Source organism: Peromyscus leucopus, chromosome 5 (assembly GCF_004664715.2).
Source record: "Peromyscus leucopus breed LL Stock chromosome 5, UCI_PerLeu_2.1, whole genome shotgun sequence".
Lineage (NCBI taxonomy): Eukaryota > Metazoa > Chordata > Mammalia > Rodentia > Cricetidae > Peromyscus > Peromyscus leucopus.
In genome coordinates, this window is record NC_051067.1 from 128,900,002 (window position 1) to 128,922,084 (window position 22,083).

Below are 22,083 nucleotides of genomic sequence, written 5' to 3' on the forward strand. Positions count from 1 at the left end.
TGCTCACTAGCAAATGCTGTATGTAGGAACTAGAAAACAGTACTTGTGTTTTGAGCATTTTTCTGAAAGCCGCAAAAGAGTTGCTTATTTGTCCTTATTAATCCCCCGTAAACATGTGCTTGTGGGGAAGGTATGTCAATAGCCTCCTTTTGTTGTTGTTTGTTGGATAGGTTCTTAGGTAGTCCAGGCTGGCCCAAACTATATAGCCAAGGATGTCCCTGAACTGCTGATCTTCCTTCTTCTACCTCTTAAATACTAGGTCTTAGCTGCCAGGCTTAGGAAGTGCTGGGGATCAAACCAGGGCTTCCCGAAGCTAGGAAAACATTCCACCAACTGTGTCTCATGCCTAGCTTTTCCTCCTATGTCTACAAATAGATTTCAACAAAAGCTGAAGTTCTCTAAGAAGGTCTGTAGTCTGACTCTCGCTGCGTCTAGTCTAGCTTAAGGAGTGTACTCCCACCTCAAAGAGCTGATATTCTGGGAAAACCCTCATTTCCACCAAGTGAGTGAGATCAACAGGCCAGACAGGAAATCTATGTGATGCAGAAAACTTAGCAAGCAAAATGGGGAGTGTCCAGTTTTTGGAACTCAATAAAAATGAACAAAGAAACCCATACAAAGCCCATCTTTGTAGAGGCTCTCTCTCTCTGTGTCTCTCTCTGTGTCTCTCTCTCTGTCTCTGTCTCTGTCTGTCTGTCTGTCTCTCTCTCTCTCTCTCTCTCTCTCTCTCTCTCTCTCTCTTTCTCATTTTTGTTCTCCATGACTTCAGGTTAGTACCTGCAGCACATTGTAAAGAATCGGTCATTATGTTTGAAAAGAGTCAAGGACATTATAAAAAATGCAGCAAAATTGAAGGAGCAGCTGGCAGGTGGACAGAGTGGTGCCGGAGTGGAGCCCAAGGTCATGAGCACGGTGATTCTGCACATAAAGGGATATCAGCCAGGGTAGAAGGATGGCCTTGGCCTTCCGGATGCCCTCAGCCTTGCACACTGTAGCCGTTTAGTGAAGTGGTCCATTGTTCCCTTCCCCAGCCCTGTAGTAATCTGTAACTACAGGGCTCTCTATCTGCAGGGCCGCAGCTTGGCCCCAGGGATTAAAGTAACAGAAATCTTACAACTCAGGATGACTCCGTCTCAGGCAGAGTGCCAGTTGAAACTGAGAATAAACAGCAACCTGAGTCACAGTCTGCACTCAGTAATGGATGCCAGCAACTAGCTGCTGTTATCGTTATTTTTATTCATTTAACTCCACATCTTTAAGTATGTGAGAATGGAGACGGGGTGGAGGAAGCACCCACTAAATTGCTGCTTCACAATTAACTAAGAAACCAAGAGCTCCAGAAAATAGCGGCATGCAAACGCCCCCTTGTGGTGCTGACTGTTTCTTTCACTCAGCGCTCGCTCAAATCCTGTCCTCTCAGCCTTTGCTCAAGTCTTGCCTTCTGCATGAGGCCGCCCTCACTCTGTCCACACTTTTGAAGATCCCCACTGGCTCCCATCCACGCCATCTCCCCCCAACTATTGTCTTGATCCATCATTCCCCGATGTCTCTTCTATTGCTACCAAGCCAGGCCTGGTGGCAAATGTCTAGAATCCCAGCACTTAGGAAATTGGAGGCAGGAAGGTAAGGAGTTCAAAGCCAGTCATGGCTACATAGTGAGTTGGTGGCTAGCCTTAGATGCATGAGACACATGAGAAGAGAAGAGGAGAGGGGAGGGGAGGGTGGCAGGGGAGAGCAGAGGAGGGCAGGGGAGGATGGCAGGGGAGAGCAGGGGAGGGGAGGGAAAGGGAAGAAGACAGGAAAAGCAGGGGAGGGGTAGGGAGGGGAGGAGAGGGAAGAAAAGGTTTAATTTGGGGCCGTGAATACAGTTCAGCAGTAAGGAGCTAGCCTAGAGTTCAGTTCCCAGCACACAAATAAATCAGTAAATACTAAATTCCTGTGCGTAAATAAGTAAGTTTTAATACATGGTGTATTCATTTGTCCTGTTCGTTTTTTTTCATCTAATCCTGGTAAAATACAAGTCCTGTGACGGCTGGCACTTTGCCTTGTCACCTTTTCTATCTCAAGCACCTAGAGAGTGCCTGCCATCCTGTGTGTTGAGTAATCAGCTGTGTCTTCCTGTCTGTCTGTCTGTCCTCTCTGTTACTAACAAGGTCTGTGTATTTACTTGGTCTCAGTTGTGGCATTGTTCACAATAAGTAAGAATACTGGTGACAAGAGGATGTAAGTTCCAATTAGTCTCTGGATACACGATGTACTTTCCGAACAAAAGTGTCCTGAAGGGCTGGAGAGATGGATCAGTGGTTAAGAGCACTGGCTGCTCTTGCAGAGGACCGGAGTTAGCAACTACCTGGTCCCTCAGCCATCTATAACTCCAGTGCCAGGGGATTTAACACTCTTGGCCTCTGAGGGCACCAGGCATGTGCAGGCAAAATATTTATACACATAAATTTTAAAACATATTCATACACATAAGATTAAAGCATCATGACTTACTTTATTTTTTTTGGTGGTAGGCATTGGATGTGGGGCCCTGTGCATGCCAGGAAGCACTGTACCACTGGGGGACATCTCCAGCTCTTAGTGTCATGCTTGTAGATGTAATGCACCCTAGGGCCTGGGAAGTCCCCCCTCCAACTTTATATCCTAAACATCTTGGGGAATAGTTTTAATTTCAGTTGGAAGAATGAAAATGATCTTTGATTCAGGAACATACACAAAGTATAAGCATAAGAAAACCACAGAAAAAAATATACTGTGGATTTCCTGTTCTAATAAATAATAGGGTCCACCATGAGCAAAAGTAACATGAAAATAATGCCACCATTACCTAGCACAGATGGAGGGCTGTGGTTTGGACAGTTCAGTGAATGCTGGAAGCGACCCCTGGGCGAGACACTGCTGCTCTGCCATGTTAGAGAGGGAGGGATTGAAGACCAAAGATGAGGTTTCATAGGGCACTCACTGACCAAGCCAGGACGGGACCCTGGTCTGCTATCAGACCCCACTGCTCACCATAATGCTGTGTCTCCACTCATGATGGGTCATATTAAATTATAGCACACAGATGAAACCACACACACACACACTGGGTCTCGGGCTGTCCATATATCCATAAATAAGCTAAGATAGACTCTTTCTGGCAGTTAGATAAAAGCCAGCATTCCTCAGGAACCTGTGAAACAGGTTTTGAGTCCCCAGGAAGGAGTCCATTCCCTGATCTCTGGCAGAAGGGACATATGGCTCTCCGACATGACATATACCTGTAGTATCTATCAGTGTATCAAAACCCACGCTGGCCTCCAGGCTCCCTCAGTATCACAAGTACCTGCTATACATTTCAGAATCCATACTAGCATACTAGCTGACCTCACCTCCTCTTCTACGACCTCCTCCCCCCAGCTACTAGTTCTCTGTATAATCTGCCTAACTGTCCATGGGATGGACTTTCTCTCTCTCTCTCTCTCCTCTCTGTCCCCCCTCTCTCCCTCTCTTGCTATCCCCCCTCTCTCCATTTCTCAATCTCCCCCTCACTGTGCTATAGTCTCTGTCTCTTGCTCTCTCTCTATCTTCCCTCTTCTCTCCCACTTCCCAAGGCCTGACCAAGTCCAGTCTGCTTTCTTTTCTCTCTGCTCTGGACTCTTCCAGATGCCTCCAGATATTTCCTTTCTCTTATTCACAGTAGAAAAAACTCCCCACTAATAATGGAGAGTTCATGTCAATAGTTATTTTATTTTGCTCCCTGGCATACAGCACACACACACACACACACATACACACACACACACACACACACACACACACACACACACACACACACACTATTCCAAGATGGGATCCAGGGCGGGCAATGACAGCTGATGTTTCTGAATTCTGAAGCTCTCTGTCAACATTCCTTCTGTCTTGACGTTAGCCATAGGACCCAGCAAAGGCAATCCCACTAAACTGTCGCCTTTCTGCAACTCTGTTTTCTGAACAGAAATATAAAAGGAAAGATGGGTGCTGTACATAAGTAAACATTGAGGAAAGCATTTTTCTATTCCTAGCATCTTTTTTTCCAGATTAAAATTTTAAATTACATTTGGGGTACATGTGTGTATCCATTCAAATATGCACATGCACCGTGTACACTTGTGGAGGTCAACTTGAGGGATCAGTTTCGTCTTCCACCGTGTAGACCCTGTGGATTAAACGCAGGTCATTATGCTGAGCCATCTCACCGGCCCATCCCCTCTCCCCCCCCCCCAGATTTTAAAACACTTCCTTGTAACAGGAATTGCTATGTTTAACATAGTGGCTGTTCTGTTTCCTGACCCCCAGATAAGTTTATTGGGATGCACAATGTACCAACCACACTCCCCCTGCCCCCAGGTCTTGAGAAAATACTTTCCTTACTCTTCGGCCTCTCTGGCTTCTAGTCTCTCCGAAATTCGAATGCAGACTCAGCCTTAAGATCATCTGTGCTCTAGTTTCCTCCTCGGCTCTTCTCAGGCAAGCTTCGGTCCCTGTCATCGAGGGGCATCAGGGTTGGCCACAGCAGGTTTCCGGGTTGCCTCTGTTCGGGTTCTCTTTTCGTCTCTCATCCACCCTACGCCTTATCTTTGGAGTTATTTCCTCAGGCCTGTGTTGACCCTCTCAGATCTCAAAGTCAAGGACAATGACTTTTCACTGTCTCCATTTCCTCACCCCTGCAGTTCTTGGTTTGTGATTTTGAGACCAAGTCTCTTCGTGTAGCCTACACTAGCCCGGAACTCATGATCCTCCTGCCCCTACCTCCTAAGGGCTGGGACTGAGGTGTGTGCCTCCAGGACCAGTTCATCTCTTGTGTATTTGGTTTCTTTCCCCCATAACACTACACTCCTTCCACACTACAGAAGCAGGTTTTTATTCTTATCTTTAATATTTATTTATGTTCATGCCTGTGTGCCTAAGTGTATATGCACCATGTGCATGCAGTACCCATGGAGACCATAAGAAGACATCAGATCCCTAGAACTGGAGCTACAGGCTTTTGTGAGCCGCCATGGGAGTGTTGGGAAACCAACTCACATTCTCTGGAAGAGCAGCCAGCATTCTTAACTGCTGAACCATCTTCCCAACCCCACAGAAGCTGAGATTTTAGACGTTAAGCTCTCCCTCCACTGGCAACATTCCCTCCTCTTCCTCTGCAGGACCCTGGCTCCTCTCTGAGTAGCATGAGTGTCCATGACAGAGAAGCTCTTAGCTGTAATGACCCATGGAGTTCCTATCAGACCAGAAACTGAAGCAGAAGCAGGCTGCAGAGGAGGGTGAAGCCACTTTGTAGCCTGCACCCCTAAGTCTTTTCATGGAAGTCTTTGCCATCAGGCTTCTGTCCTGGTGATTTTGTTTTATCCTTGTGCCAATGGAGTTTCCACAAATCCTTTTCTTTTAGGGTGATTCACTCTCAGCTTCATCACATGACTCTTGACTTCACCACTTGGAGCTGAAAATCCACATTGTTTGTCAGAGGCAGAGGCAGAAGGCAACTGCAGTGTGAATATTAGAAAAGCAGAAAAGTTAGGGCTGAAGAGATGGCGCAGTGGGTAAAAGCACTTGTCACAAAAGCAGGAAGATTGAGTTTGAATTCCCAGGACCAAATAAAATGCCTGGTGTAGCCATCTCTGTAACACCAGTGCATCATGGGGCAATGAGAGCATCCCTGGGACTCACTGACTGTCAATTTAGCTCCAGGTTCAGTGAGAGGTTTTATCTCCCAGGCATAGGATGGAGAAAGGTGATCTCAAATGTCTTCTTCCAGTCTCTGTACCTGGGCACACAAGTGCACCACACACACACACACACACACACACACAGAGAGAGAGAGAGAGAGAGAGAGAGAGAGAGAGAGAGAGAGAGAGAGAGAGAGAAAGAGAGAGAGAGTCTAAAAAGTATATTCATAAAAATAATAGAAAAGCTAGAAAATGTGTTTGTGAAGGGGGTCCTGGCAGACATCTGCTTGCTCTATTAGGAAATGCTGAGCTTGGCTGCCGGCTCACACCCATAACCTCAGCATTCAGGAGGCTGAGGCTGGAGCATGGCTGTGAGTCCCAGGCCAACCTGTGTTCTAAAGTGTGTACAAGGCCAGAAGGGGCTATGTATAAAACCTTGCCTCAAAAAAAGAAGTATTAGTATTGGTACCAAGCACTATTTGAGAATTACTATGCAGTAAGCACCCTCCAGGTTCTTCACAGCCACCCCATGAGGAAAACACCACCCATTGCCTTTAACATTTTACAGATGAGCAAATTCAGACACCAAAAACAAACAAGCAGACAAACCAAACCAAACAGGAAGCAGCAGAAACAATACAAAACCTCCTTGTAAGGAGGCTTATAAGGCTTTAGTATTAAGGCTCATCCTTCTTTGTCACTGGTCGGGAAGCCCTGTCTTAGTATATTCTGTTGATTTCCTGGGACGATTTTGTAGCTGCATTCTCTATTTGTTTTAAGCTTCATCGGTTGCAGCGCCCTGGCAACCAGTAGCTCACAGGGGCCGCAAAGGCAGCTGAATGAAAAAAAAAAAAAAAAAAAAAAAAAAAAAAGATAAAAAGGAAAGGACATACATGACGGCTCCTAGGTATGGTGGAGGAGAAAGTTTATTGTAGATACGCGGGAGAGCATAGTCAGAGGCAGAGACATGTGGGAGAGTCCAGAATGGACATGGCCAGACTGAACTGGGCCGCGTGGGCGAGGGGAAAGGATAGGGGAGAGAGGGAACCACGTGCAGAAGCCGGGAGGTCAAAGGTACAACAGTGTGGGTAACCAAAATGTCCGGACTATGTAGGGAAGAGTAGCCACATGCCTGGGCTAGAGAGTTCAGGGTAGGAGATGGGGTAGCCAAGTCAGGAGGACCCTGTAGTAGGTAGAGACTGAGGGACACCCAGAAAACCTGGCTGCTAGTGTCCGCTTTGACATGTTAAATAGGCAACTCAGCAGCTCTTCTCGGGTGTGAAATTTAACAGTAGCCTACATCGGAGCCGGTGGGTGCACCCCGGCTAGGTGCGACCTGGAGATCCATGACACCGGAGCGCTGCAGGCACAGGGATGCTTCAGCTTTTGGGGTTATGCGACTGTGGCTCGCCGCACTCGGGCATCTGGAGACTTTCCATGCTTGCAGCCTGGTGAGACCAAGCATTCCTGGCCCGGAGACGAGCATCTGTTTCTAGGATGATCTGTCACTTTACATCTGGAGCGCAAGGATCCTCTTCTCTTTATCTTCCTCTTTTCACAGCGGAGCCCATCCATTCTTATGCATCAAGATCTCTTTAAATCTCCGGAAAGCTCTAAGAGGTTCCAGGCTTGCTCCGCCCTCCGGGCCACGTGAGCGCGGCTTTCCTAGGCCCTGGAGCGCGGCGAGGAGGGCGGGTTCAGAGTAAGACACAAATGGACGTGAAAAGATTGACAGTCTGGGGGGCGGGGTCAGAATGGACTTAGAAAGCAGGTGCGGACCTTGAAGGGCGGTAGAGGGGACCGAGTGATCTAGAGGACCGTAATAGATTTGGAGCGGGTTGGTCAGATCCTGGAGACAAGCGCTCGCCGGCCATGTCCAGACTCCTAAAGGACCTGTAGAGGGAGGCTCCGGGGTGAAGATTCAGGGTTACTCTTGAACTCAGAGTGGAGGGAAGAGCCGAGAAGGCAGGCACCAGGGCGAGGTAAATGAACCTTGAGGTGTGGCTCCAGGAGCACCAATGAACTTGGAGAATGAACTTGGGAAGGGTGGGCACCAGGGAGGGGCTAATGACCTGGAGGGGTGGATCCAGGGGCACCAATGAACTTGGAGAATGAAATTGGAAAGGAAGGGCGGGCACCAGGGGTGGAACCAGGGAAGCTTGGAGGGAGGACCCGGTCCCGGAGAGCAGAATTGCAGGGACAGAAGTGTTCACTTGGCGGAATGGATATATAGGGGGCGTGTCAGGTCCAGAAGGCGGGTTCAGGTCAGGCTCCTGAGCTAGTTCCAGGGGCTAAAGAACCCGGAGGGCGGGACGGGCACTAGGGCGGGACTAATGGACCTGGAGGGTGGATACCAGGGGTGACGAACTTGGCGGAGACAGGGCTGGTGCCAGGGGGAACCTGGAGGACCGAGTCGCTAAAGGAGGCGGGGCTGGGGGGCGTCTACTGGGGAGCGCGCGGGAGTCCACGGCAGGCCCAGCACCGCCACCCGGCATCTGCGCCAGCGGCAGAAGGAAAGAGCTAGCCAAACAAGGGGCAGAGCTGAGGCCAAAGCCCTCGGGCAGTGGGCGTGACCTCTGTTGTCCCGCTCAATCCCTGCACCCCTTCCCTGTTGGCTTGGACCGATGAAGCGCACCGTTGGAGGCCAGGGAAGCTGAGGTGGTGGCTAGGGCTCTTGGACCACCAGCGACCTCTCAATCGCCCCTATGGCACTACCTGGAGCCGAGGGCACGGCAGACACGCCACGGTCCCCAGGCCGGGGCGACTCGGGGTGCTCCTCCTCCGGGATGTGGGCCGCACTTTATGACTACGATGCGCGCGGCGAGGACGAGCTGAGCCTGAGGCGCGGCCAGCTGGTGGAGGTGCTGTCCCAGGACGCGGCAGTGTCAGGCGACGAGGGCTGGTGGGCCGGCCAAGTGCAGAGACGTCTGGGCATCTTTCCCGCCAGCTACGTGGCGCCGTGTGGCCCGGTGCCGCCGCCTGCGCCGCCCCTGCCGCAGCCCTACTCACCGGTGCATGTGGACTTCGAGCGCCTGGAGCTCAAGGAGCTGATCGGCGCCGGCGGCTTCGGCCAGGTGTACCGAGCCACTTGGCAGGGCCAGGAGGTGGCGGTGAAGGCGGCACGCCGGGACCCTGAGCAGGACGCGGCGGCGGCGGCCGAGAGCGTACGGCGCGAGGCGCGGCTCTTTGCCATGCTGCGGCACCCTAACATCATCCAGCTGCGGGGTGTGTGCCTACAGCAGCCGCACCTCTGCCTGGTGCTGGAGTTCGCGCGCGGCGGGGCACTCAACCGCGCGCTGGCAGCCGCCGCACCGGATCCCCGAGCTCCAGGCCCCCGCCGCGCACGCCGCATCCCCCCTCACGTGCTGGTCAACTGGGCGGTGCAGATTGCCCGCGGTATGCTCTACCTGCACGAGGAGGCTGTGGTGCCTATTCTGCACCGCGACCTCAAGTCCAGCAACAGTAAGTGAGGCTAGACCCAAGGGAAGGGGGTGCCAGGAGCCAAGAGAGGGGTCTGGTCTGCCCAGGACTCTGAGAGCTGGAAGACAGGCCCTGATTAACTTGTTTTAGGTCGGTTTGTGCTCACCCTGGCGTTATTACCCTTGGGCATCTTTTTAAAAGACAGGGACCGGCTTGGTGGTAGGTAAATTCTTGTTACTCTCTGGACCCGCAGGAAACCCCAGGGAGTGTTTATATGTCTGTATAGGTCTCCCAATTCGTTTGCACAGGACTTCGCCGGCCCTGACCTTAAGCCGAGTATGTCTAGCCTGCTCTCCATCATCAACCCCCACCTCCCCATTTCCTTCCACTTTACAAGTTTCTAACGCCTTTTTCTGGTACACACTGCAAACACAGGACTTAATGCATTCCAAGCAGGCACTCCCTTGGGGTGCTTTGCCCCCATATCATCTCACTGTGAACATGGGTTCTTGTCCTTTGGGCTTCCCCAAAACTTTACCATTCAGATGTCTGTATATGAAACATGACCTTACTGTTGTTTGGAGGAATCTTTCCTGCAAATTGGAAGTGCCCATCTGGGCTGAGAACAAGTGCATGGATCCTGTACTCTACTGGAAACCTGAAATATCTGATTGGTGTTAGTTACCTTATCTATAAGTCAGAGTGGATTTCCCAGATATTAGCAGAGAGCTGGCATGTGATCTAAACACAAACTCTACTAAGATTTGCTGTGTAAGCGAGCTAGAGGATTGCTGTTTGAGGTTGCTTTTTCCCTAATGAAGAGCCTTCCCCTCCTAGAGTGAAATGGAGTCTCTTGCAAGACTAAAGGATTCAACCAGAGGTGGTGCTGACCAGCCAGTGTTGCATGTCCATCAGACCTCTGAAACCTGTTGGGACAGGTGCTAGCTGGAAGGACATCAGTGTCTTCTGCAGAAAGACAGTAGTCAGGGGAATGAATGGTACTTTCTTTTATATGCTAGCATGGATTTTCTTTTGCTATCAAATCCTTCAGTATAGAAATGTATTTGAGAGTTACAAACATACTCTTCTCCATTATGCAAATTATAAATAAGTTGAATGTTGTAGCTACGCATGAGCATTGAATGGCCCTCAATCTCTTCTCCCAGCCTATCTAATTTAGATCTCAGCTGTTCCAGTGATGAGTAGGGAGTCTAAGGAAGCATGTCGTGAAGAAGTGATGGTGGTCATTGCGTGTGTCAGCTGACTGAATGAAGGTCCCTGAAGTGGTTTGCTTTAAGAACTGTGTCATACTATTGTGCAACATGTTTTTCTCTCATGTGTATGTAGTTATGCATGTCCAGGTGCACATGTGTGAGGGGGGTGCATGTGTGTGCTCCTGCATGTGAAGGCCTGAAGTAAACCTTGAGTGTCCTTTCTTCAAGTGCCTTACACCTTTTTACTGGGATAGAATCTCTCATGTCCCTGGAATTCACAAGATTTGGCAAGGCTGGCTGACCCATTGAGCCCCATGAATTCTGCCGTCTAGGCCTCCCCGCTGCTGGGGTCATAAGCGTGTGCTGCCACACTCTTGTGGGTTCTGAAGATGGAACTCAGGTCCTGTCCTTGCACTTACACAGCAGACACTTTACTAAGCTGTTCTCCTGCACACAGCATGATCTTCAAGGAGCTTTATTTATATACATACCTCATAGTTACTACCATCAACGGTTCTTAGTTCCTGAAGTATGTTGTCATTGAGAGCAGTATGTATGTAGCCTGCTGCCACAGAACAAGGTAAGACCCCAGCCTGACTCTGGAGGGCCTCTGTAGAACAATGTTAGTGCATCATACTATCCCCTCCTCTGCAGGAGCTCCATGATAACCCAGAACCTGGTATTCTGCAAGTTAATTCTGTCCAAATTAGTGCTCAAGATGCATTAATCCTCACCCCGAAGGGACAAGGCTGTAGCTACTGCTTTTGCATTGTACCCAGTCTGGTTTGGTGGATGGTTCTTTATTTGAGTATGCAGTTGCAAGCACACGCATGTGGAGACCAGAGGACAGCCTCGGGACTTTTTTCATTCCTCCAGTACCTTTTACCTTTTGACTGAGACAGGATTTCTGACCTAGAAACTCGCTTATACTAGACTAGGCTGACTGGCTAGTGAGCCTCAAGATTCCATCCGTTTCTTTCCCTGTGCTGGGATTACAGGAATCCACCGGCACTCCCAGCTTTTTGCACATGGGCTCTCAGACTCTCTCTTAGGCACACATGATCACAAGCAAGTGCTTTACAGTCTGGGCTATGTTGCTAGTCCTGGCTCGGGGCATCTTGAGGGCCATACCACATGTTCACCAGCAGCTTATCACAAGCAGTTTATGTCTGTCAGGTGTGATTAAAGCACAGGAGGGCATGGGAAGCCTTGCTTACACTCTCTCACATAAACGGTGAACTTTTAAAGAATTCCTAATACTTTGAAATCGTTCTAAAATAAGTTAAATGGTTTCTGTTGACACCAGCCAACATGAGGCTGCTGCATGTCTGGGAGACACTTTGTACTTCGGAGGCAGTTCCTTCCTAACTTAGCTTTTGGAAATCTTTTGCCCTTAGAACAAACAGCTCCACACCCTAGGGTGTTTTTAATCTCTTCAAAGACAGACAAGGCTTCCTTTATTTTAAAATGTTGCCTTTGTAAGCAGCAGATAGAGCTCAGTTCCTAGAGTGCTTTCTTAGCATGAGGCTCCATCTCCAGCACCCCAGAAACTGGGCATGTGGCAAATTCTTGTGATTACTGTACTCAGAAGGTGGAGGCTGGAGGTTCAGAAGTTCAAGGTTATCCTAAGATACATGCTGAGTTTGACACCAGCTTGGGCTATATAAGACCTTGTCTCAAAACACTGAAAAACTTTAAATAAAAAAAGCACTTTAAATGGATTAGTTGGCCAGACTCTAGCTTGGCCAAGGATTTGTTGTGATATCACCATAATTGTAATTACTTAATTAGAATGAAAAGAGATATTTGAATGTGGCCTGCAGTGTCCAAATGACGATGAGGCGCACAGGGCTCTGTCCTTGATGTCTGTTTTATCTGTTTAGTGGACAAATGAGGTATTTTAGAATTCCCTCCTGTGTAGGAGGCTTTCCCTTCTCACTCTGACTGTGGAGTGTAGCAACATGGCTTCGGCAGACTGTGTTTGACTGTATTGTTTGCTGACGGTGGTAGTGAGTTACTGACTGCACACAGGGCCTTGAGTCAATATTGAGCTTTGCTTCGCTCTGCAGTCAACCCTCGTGACTGAACAGTAGGAGAGGGCTCACACCCCACTCGGTGGGGGAATTACTGCTTAAACAAAGGTTCGAATTCGTTGGAAGAGTACACGCTTTTTTTCTTTTTTTCTTTCTTTCTTGGTTTTTTTTTTTTGAGACAAGGTTTCTCTGCAGAACAACCCTGGCTGTCCTGGATCTCACTCTATAGACCAGGCTGGCCTTGAACTCACAGAGTTCTACCTGTGTCTACCACCCGAGTACTGGTATTAAAGGCATGGGCCACCCTAACCAGCAATTCTATACCTTTTGACAGATTTTCTTTTCTAGTGTGTTTTAAGTCTTGGGGACTTGTCTGTGGTGAAGCATCAATGACATGGACAACGTTTGCCTTTTTTAACTGATGTTTACAAACTGAAAGTTGAGCCGAAGCTGCAGGTGTGTGTGTGTGTGTGTGTGTGTGTGTGTGTGTCTGTATGTATGTGTGTGTGTATGTCTGTGTGTGTGTGTGTGTGTGTGTGATGTCTGTGTGTGTGTATGTGTGTATGTGTGTGTGTGTATGTGTGTATGCCTGTGTGTATGTCTGTGTGTGTGTATGTGTGTGAGTATGTCTGTGTGTGTATGTGTGTGTGTGTATGTGTGTGTGTGTGTATGTGTGTGTATGTCTGTGTGTGTATGTGTGTGTGTGCGTGTGTGTGTGCATATGTGTGTGTGTGTGTGCGTATGTGTGTGTACGTGTGTGTATGTGTGTGTGTGTGTGCGCGCGCGCGCACGGAGGCCAGAGGAGTCAGCCTTAGGTGTCATTCCTCTGGACGCTGTACCTTGTATTTTGAGACAAAGTCTTCCCAAATTGGCTAGGCTTGCTGGTCGCTGGCCCCAGGGGTCCGGCTGTCTCCACTGCCCCAGCACTGGATTATAAGTAAGGGCCACCATGCCTGGCGTTTTCATTCGGGTTCTGGGAGATCAAATCTGGTCCTCATGTCTGCACAGCAAGTCTTTTACCCACTGAACCACGCCCCCTGCAACCCTAAAGTAGCGGCAGGTTTGAACTTCACAGTGGCAAAGAGACACTGGGCCCCGGACTCCTAGGGAGCACAGCACGGAGCAAGCGTGGCTGGCTGAGCTGTCTGTCTGTCTGTCTGCCCTTGTGCCCTGCTGGAGAATGAAACAAGGCAGTTCTGAGAAACCATGGAAACTGCCCCCTGCCCCACAGGGATGGAGCCCGGGGTCTCCCGAGAAATTCCTCAGTCACTCCCTTAGCTGCATCCTCAGACCTCCTTCTGTTTTTATTCTGACACATGGTCTGGCCATGGAGTGCTAGCTGGCCTTGCAAGAATTCTGTAGCCCAGGCAAACCTTGCACTTTCAAATCCAGCCTTCTGAGCAGCTGGAATGATAGATCTGAGCCAGCAGAGCCAGCAGGCTTTACGTACACATCCGGAGAAGAGGCAAAAACAACACCTTGTGCTCCAGGACACATTTAAACCTCCTTGGCCCTTTCTGGGTCACGGGGACACTGTGGCAAGGCAAGGGACAGTGACAGTGTCTCTGCCATCAGAGTCCAATGTAAGGCCTGGCAGTCACGCTGGGTCAGTGTTAGCATGTCTGCCGGGTAACAATCAAGCTGGTGAGAGGGGGTGGGGGTGGAGGAGAGGGAACCATCCCAGAGCAGGGCCGCAGGAAGCAGCCTGGGGTGGAGAGCTTGAGGCCAGGTACACATGGTCAGACCTGTGGGCTCATGGAGCTCTGATGCCTCTGCCTGGGAGCCTGGGAGTGAGCACATTGTGCCCAGAACTGGTGTGATCTGACTTGTGTTGCTTACTTGTTTATTTATCGTCTGTGTGTATTTTCCTTGCTGGGTGGCACACAGGGCTAGTGTGTGCTAGGCAAGTGTGTGCTATACACGTGCTCTACCGCTGGGCTGTATCCCCAGCCCTGACTCCTCATGTTTTTAATGACCAGCCAATGAGCAGAAGGGATCAAGGTAGGTGTGAGGTGAGTGAAGGCTGTCATTGCTGTCCCATGAAGATGGCTTCCAGGAATCTAAGGGCAAGGCCTGAGACCCACAGTGTAGTCCTTGCTTGCTCACGCTAACCCGTGAATGCTTAACATTTCCGGACTCTTCAAGAGTCAGAGCGTTCACTTAAGGTCACTCAGGTCTGAATTTGTTTTCTTTTGTTTTGAGAGAGAGTCTGATGTATAACAGGTTGGCGTCACCTCTGTACGCAGACAGGCATGACCTTGGACTTCTGATCCTTCTGCCTCTACTTCCTGACTGCTGGGATGGAATCCAGGGCTTGCTGCATGCTAGCCAAGCACCCCACCAACTGAGCCACGTCCCCAATCCTGGATTTGAATATATCAGTGTCATCTCCTGGTGGCTGTGTGACCACGGTCAAGTTACAGAACATCCTGATTTGTGGCATTGTGTACAGAAACCCTCTCTTGGAGTCTGACTCAAGTCCTGCGGGAAAAATCTGTCCCCTGGTTCAAAGGCAGTTGGGTAAACATTGCCATGGGGGTGAACGGCACTATAAGGAACAGTAGCAGTTACAGGTGTGCCTGGATGGAGAGGCCGGGATGGGGCTTGTGGAAGGAAATGCTTCCAATGTGGCCAGGCACCGAGCCTTGATGCCATGCAAGGGTGTGTGTGTGCACAGTGTGTGTAACTTAGGAACAAGATGCCATTGTCTGCTTTATGATGGTGCAGTCAGAGATTGCCCGATAGCAGCAGTGCAAGGAAAGTGACCCTCGGACATCAGCTTCACACACATGGTTGATAATTTATGAACAAAGCACGGTATGCTTCGACTTTCGATTCCCTGGAGACTTGGAGTATATTCATTTGGTTCACTGCCTGGTTGAAATTTTTCTTTTCTTTTTAAAAATCTCCTTTCTTTCTTTTTTATTTTATGTGTATGGGTATTTTGCCTGCATGTATATCTGTTCACCAGGTGCATGCCTGGTGCCCACTAAAGGCATGAGAGGTTACCAAGCCCAATAAAACCGGAGGTACAGGTGGTCTTGAGTCACCCTGTAGATGCTGGAATCAAACCTGAGTCCTCTGGAAGAGCAGCCAGTGCTCTTAAGCCCTGAGCCATCTCTCCAGCCCTCATTTTCTTGTGTGTGTGTGTGTGTGTGTGTGTGTGTGTGTGTGTGTGGTCTGAGCATCTGTCCACCTTGGTTTTAGTTTTTGAGGGTCTCTCATCCACAGGTACTTCACTGATGGAGCTGCCTCTTTAGCCCCCAGCCTGCTTTCTATAGGTGCTTCCACTGTTAACGTGCTGAGCTGATAAAAATGTCCATATAAAGTTCTCATGCCATGAGCCATGAACAGTTTTCCATGATGACAGAATACTGTTGCAAAGGCTTGTCTCGTGCATTTGGTTTGTGAGTGATGTGGGGGGTCTATTTTAGTTAACTGTATCTGGATTTTCTTTGCAGAAGTCTGTCTTCTTGTACTTAGTAAGCAAATTCATTCGTGTACACACACACACACACACACACACACTGGTTATTTATTGACTGTATATTAGGTGTCAGGAATCTTTCCAGGCTCTTGGCTCTCCGTAGTAGACAAAGGGGAAACAATTTCTTCCCCCTAGTGTGTGAGACAGACATTAAATCAGTTGGTTGCTTAGTCTAAGGTCTTAGGTTGGAAGGGAGTTGACAGTCAGGTATGGTGAGCTCATGTTTGGAATACTAGGATTTGGGAGGATGAGGCAGGAGAATTGCTACAATGGTGCTACAATGGTGAGTTCTGGGTCAGCCTGGGCTACACAGTATAAGACTCTCTGTCAAAACAAAACAACAGCAAGAAAGCTGGGCATGCTAGCATAGGCAGGAGAGCCAGCCTGGGCTACAAAGTGAGACCATGTCTCAAGGAAAGCACAGAGAATGTGCTTTTGCCAGGGTGGCCGCAATGCTCTAGACTGTCCTCCCAAAGAGTGGCTTTTAGGAAAATCCCACATCTTGAATTGTGTTCTCGTGGGAGGGGAGGGAAGCTGTGTCGAGGTTCTTAGCAGGAAGTTGGCATGGAGGGAGGGAGTGAAAGGGAGAGACGAGAAGGCTTGTCTGAACCCTCGGGGTCTGCAAAGCTTTGACTTGTCTCAGGAGTCAAAGGTGTGTGGTCTCGTGTTGTCTTGGGTATGTTTTCGGTTCTTTGGATGTCACGGGCAACAGTGTGAGAGCAGATGCAGAGGGCCCTGTTGGAGTGAAAACTCCGTGGGTCAGAATGAGGGAAGGGAGGGAGTCAGGGGAGCCAGGGGAAGAGAGGACACAAGCAGGAATAGCTTGCAGGCGAAGCAAGGCGGGGAAGGGGTTCTCTGAGGCCAGCGGAGGTGGGGCTGGGGCAGACTTCTGGGAGCAGTGCGCTCTGAGGACACCTGCTTGGCTGTGATTATTTTTACAGCCTCTTCCTTTATGACTGGGTTGTGATCCTTTCTCAGGAGGGCAGAGGTGAGTGCTTTTACACTTGGCAGGTGATATAAGGTGACAGAGCTTATGATAATTTCCCTTCCTCCCAACCATTCCTCACGTACAGTCTTGGTTATTTGGTTACCCATTCAGCCAACAAAGACACAACAAAATACATGAACATGCCAGGTCCAGGTGCTGTGTTCCCAGCACGCACAAGGTGGCTCCACTTCCAGGGGGTCTGACTCCCTGTTCTGGCCTCTGAGGGCACTGGGGAGGTACATGGTGCACATACACACATGTGGACAGAACATTGACACATACAATAAAAATTAATTGTTAGAAGAGAGGAACCTTCCATCAAGTTAGGGGGAAGGCACCAGGAAAGGGCTCTTTTTTTATTTGTTTGTTTTTGTTTTTGTTTTTCGAGACAGGGTTTCTCTGTGTAGTTGTGGTGCTTGTACTGGATCTTGCTCCGTAGACCAGGCTGGCCTCGAACTCACAGAGATCTGCTTGGCTCCACCTTCCCAGTGCTGGGATTAAAGGCATGCTCCACCATCGCCCAGCTGAAAGGGCTCTTTATAAATTCTTCAATGCTGAGGGATCCAGTCGGGATCCCAAAGATGAGGAGTTCAGAGAGCCTGGCTTATTGGAGGGTTTTCACACAGTGAGCAGGTGCTGGGAGGTGGGGACATGGAGACGATGCTGTGGTTTTTTTATTTTGTTTTAAAATTTGCAATGACTTTGGATACCAGAATTGTCAGAACGTGGGGTTTGTGTGGGGAATACAAGAAAGAGCTGGAAAGATCATGTCAAAGGATGGCAGATAGACTTGAAAGCCAGGTCAGACTCAGGCCCTTCTTCCATGGCTCAGGATTGAGATGAGAAGAAAGACAAGGATGGTATAGTAAATATAGACAGCTCCCTTCCATCCCACACCCAGTGCCCCCCAGCGTGTGCAAAATGGACATTCGTGAGGTGACCTTGTGACCCTATGCCGAGATTAATGGTGCTTGTAAATGTGTTCTACTTTGTCCCTTTTCTCTACTTGTTGATTTTTTTTTTAAATAATACATTCCTAGTTAAAGATTAATTGAGACCCATCTGTCTCACAGATAGAATGGAGTCTGGATTCAGTGACCCCATAAATGTCGGAGAAAACAGAATGGGTATGCTGTAATTGCTTTAAGAAATGCTTCATGCCAACAAATTCACAAAGGCCAAGAGGAGAGAGACTTCAGAGAGGCTGGAGGACTCTCCGCCTCATGGTTGGGTAGGTGGCCAAGCGTAAGGCCTGGTGCTGAAGAACGGAGCCCACAGACAAGGCAGAGAGCTCTAGCCGCAGTCTCGGGGAAGGTCTGCAAAGGCTCACAGCTCAGCTGCTGAGGAGAATTCACGTTTCTGAGGCCAGACAGCCCCCCTGCTTGATGCGGCTCTGATCCAGACGGCCAGCCCTACCTATGGCCGTTCCTACTTGGAGGGACCGGAAGTGAAGTAGGCCCAACCTGTGTGCACCTGAAACCTGGTGAGACTTGGAGGGAGGCCCAGGTCTGATTTACCTGTTGAGGTGGCAAGTTGTGGTTTCGGTCACATTGCCCAAAAGATAAGGAATTTCAGGAATTCTGCCATGCCAGTTGGAAACGGAGTCCCACACAATGGGCCTTTCATGGAGCCCTGGCCTACAGTTGGTACTGAGGTGTTATTTTAACTTGTTTTGTGTTGATCTGGAGTGTGCAGTGCCAGTTGCTAGGGGAACTTTGGACCCGGGGAAAGAGAGGCTGGCTTCTAAACAGTGACAGGACAACTGCTAATTGCACAAGCTACTCTCCTGCCAGTGTAGGAAGGAAGCTGGCTTGTTGCTGGCCAGAGCCCTCTTCTTCCTCCCAGCGGCTCTCCTGTGTTCAGGAGTCCATGCTCTGGCCTTCACATGTGGTGTGGATCTGCGGACAAGGCTATTTCGAGGTCCGCTTTCATTGCTGCTGCGTCTTCCACATTGTGACTTTTCTCATTGTTGTGATCAGATTCCAGATAAGGCCCTTCAGGGGCGGCGGGTTTATTTTGGTTCATATGGAGACAGATCAACTCCACCATGATGGGGAAGGCCCAGTGGCAGGAGTGTGAGGCAGCAGGTCACTTTCTGTCCATGGTCAGAGAGCAGGAGTGTGAACCGGAAGTGGGGTCCAGTGATCAAGCCTCAAGGCCCACCCCTTCCAAAACAGGGCTGCCAGCTCAGGACCGGAGAGCTGAAGCACATGGTTCTGTGGGCGGTCATTTCTCATGCAGACCACACCTTCCTGTCCACTTGTGACAAGAATGACGTAGTAAGTGGAAGAGAGTCCGTGAAATCAGTTTTTACACAACGGCAAGCCTTTGTGATGCCTGGGCCTTTGCAGAAGGATCATTATTCCTTGCAAATGAAATCAGTGATGGTGTGTGGGGGGGGGGAATGGAATCTGGTGAAGGTGCTTGTTTCCGTGGTTAAGAGTACCCACTTAAAGGATCAGGGGCTGCATTTCTTCTTTAATAGGGTTTATTTTTTCTTAAAATTCACAAGGACAAAATAGGCTTTTAGCTTACAGGGAAGTACTGTTCAAGCACCCATGCAGTCAGCAGGTGTTTTTGGTTGCCTTGCCTCCTTGGGACAACATGACATGGCTGGAGGATGTCAGAGATCTCCCATACAGGCACACCTCTGTGTATAGCCTTGGGATCATGGGTGGCATTTTTAGGCTATAAACTGAAAGTTTTAATTCTTCCCTGACTGACTGGCACGTTAAGAGCTGAACTGTGTGGAAACAGCTCTGCTTAGTGGGAGATGGCTGATGCTATTTTTACTGTTAGAATGGGTGCTGTATCATTGCTGGAGCTAGCCCAGCATATATTGAGGCTTACAGAGGTCAGTGTTGCTGTGGGCACTTGGAGGAATGGTACAATAGTTTCTGGAGTTAAGTTTTTTTATGTAGTTGCACAGAGAAATGCTAGATAAAAGAAAAACTAACACCCCAGCACAAAAAAAAGATGGGCAGGCATCATCAAGTGTGGGCTGAACTGGGTGGTCTGCCTCTGATGAGTTTGCCTTCTGAATTTCCAATTTCATGAAGTCATGGTATCTCGCAAATTATCTCCATGGGTTCAGACGTCTGTGAGAGCTTTGCAGAAGATGTTTGATAATGAGCTATGTTAATATGTCATCTATTGGTGGCGATCTCTCGTGCATCCAGCAGGAAAGACACTCTGCTTTGATTAGGATGGAATTTCTTGGAGTGGAACGTTTAATTTTCCCGCTATGGTGTCTTTGATAACTGATCCTAACTGAGATAACCTGATAAAAGGCTCTTGCCCCTAAGAATCCTTTACTTTCTGTGGAAGCTGCACCGTGCTGGAAGATTTTCTTAGAACTTTACCTGGTCATGGCTGTGTGCTGCTGTAAGCTAAATAAAGTGTCAGAAGGCAAATTCATTCTCCTTGACTCTGGTAGCTACCATGAGAGTGTATTTTATTTTGTTTACCCGAAAGAGCCGACAATATTATGTTCACATCTCACAGTGCAACGAAAACTGCATTTTAAAATTCGACTTCTCCCCTCCAAAATCATTCTTTTTGCTAGGAAGCTGGGGCGGGGTTTCCCTGTCAGGCTCAGCACTGTGCCCTCCTGGTGGAAGAGAATAAAAAACATACAGAACTGACAAGGAGCCCCCTCTACTTTCATCTGTCCGGCTGAGCCATTCCAGCCAAGTGGGCACCATTGCAGAGTGAGTGGGAGTTCTCAGTCTTGAGTGCCCAGGTATCATGGACATGTGACTGCTCCCATGGGTGGCCTCATTCCAGGAACAGATCCCTTGGATATCATTCCAGGAGGAGGAAGGCCGCTTCCATGGGGTGCTGGGATCGTACTGGATGGGGACTGTTCAGGAGACTGAGGGAGGGGAAGAATCATGACCCATGCAGGAAGAGTAGAGTTGGAGGGAGGCCGCTTTCCTTGTTGACATGCATCTGAGAGCCATGGGTAGAGTATGTACTGTGGTCAGAATGCAGGCCTGGGCTGCCCAGTCAAGACTGTGTTTTAGACGCCACCGAGAACGGCTGAAGGTGGAGCTTCGTGGTAGAGCGCTTCCTTGTTGCGCAGAGCTCAAGGTTCACACCTTGGCATGGTGAACCAAAGATGGAGGGTAGTGGAAGGTAGGTGTGAATACAATCGCGGTGTGTTGTATACAAGTATCTGTGGCCAAAAATAGCTTTTAAATGGAAAGAGTTTTGCTACTCAGACTATAAAGCATAACGGAACAGATGGCTTGGAAGACTGGGGCTGGGGGTGGAACCAGGTGCTGAGGTCCTTCTCATCCTTATCCCTGCAGTTTTGCTGCTGGAGAAGATCGAACATGATGATATTTGCAACAAGACACTGAAGATCACGGACTTTGGGCTGGCGAGGGAGTGGCACAGGACCACCAGGATGAGTGCCGCAGGGACCTATGCCTGGATGGCTCCTGAGGTCATCAGGTCCTCCCTGTTCTCCAAGGGCAGTGACATCTGGAGGTGAGCATAGGCCTTTGCCTTGTCTGTCTGCAACCACAAGTTGTATTTGATCCATGGAGGCTGCAGGGCTTCCTGAGTCTGTGGTGAATAGCAAAGTGCTTATGAGGGTGTTGATCCAGATGTGTGTTGGGGAATATTTGTTTAACTATGTAAAGACGTGCTACATTTAATTGTGTAAAGATGTGTTGCTGTTTTTCCTTGCCTGCCTAAGACACCTGATTGATCTAATAAAAAGCTGAACAGCCAATAGCATGGGAGGAGGTGTAGGCAGGACTTCCGGGCAGGGAGAGTAAGTAGGAAGAAGAATTTATGCTCAGAAAAGAAAGAAAAAGAGATGTCAAGCCAGACACAGAGGAAGCAGGAAAGTCGGCCGTACAGAATGAACGAAAGGTAAAAAGCCCTGAGGATAAATCTAGATGAAGAGAAACAGGTTAAATTAAGTTAAAAGAGCTGGTGGGACAAGTCTAAGCTAAGGTCCAGCATTCATAATTAATAATAAGTCTCTGTGTCTTTATTTGGGAGCTGGTTGGTGACCCAAAGAAAATTCCAACTACAGATGTGATGACAAAGAATGTCTCTCGGCTTTCTGTCCCGTGGTCTGAGCTCTGGGATAATTAAGTTAAAGGAGCAAAGTTTGGTTTGGCTCAGGGTTTCGGAGGTCTCTGTTCATGGATGCCTGGACCAAATACGGCTTGTTGGGCTAAACTGCAAGTGTTTAAAATACTTCCACTGTTTTTTGCTCCTGATCTGAGTTGCT

The 22,083-nt window shown here is 49.0% G+C and overlaps 1 protein-coding gene across 1 annotated transcript in view; it reads left to right on the top strand.

Moving 5' to 3' along the window:
* The first annotated feature begins 7,789 nt into the window (after positions 1 to 7,789).
* Map3k21 (mitogen-activated protein kinase kinase kinase 21) overlaps positions 7,790 to 22,083 on the top strand; it is a 33,288-nt gene continuing 18,994 nt past the window's right edge. Inside the window, exons 1-2 of the mRNA XM_028889816.2 lie at positions 7,790 to 9,152; positions 21,146 to 21,326. Of these exons, the coding sequence (XP_028745649.1) occupies positions 8,396 to 9,152; positions 21,146 to 21,326 (938 nt within the window). The 5' untranslated portion in view covers positions 7,790 to 8,395. The remainder of the gene's footprint in view (positions 9,153 to 21,145; positions 21,327 to 22,083) is intronic.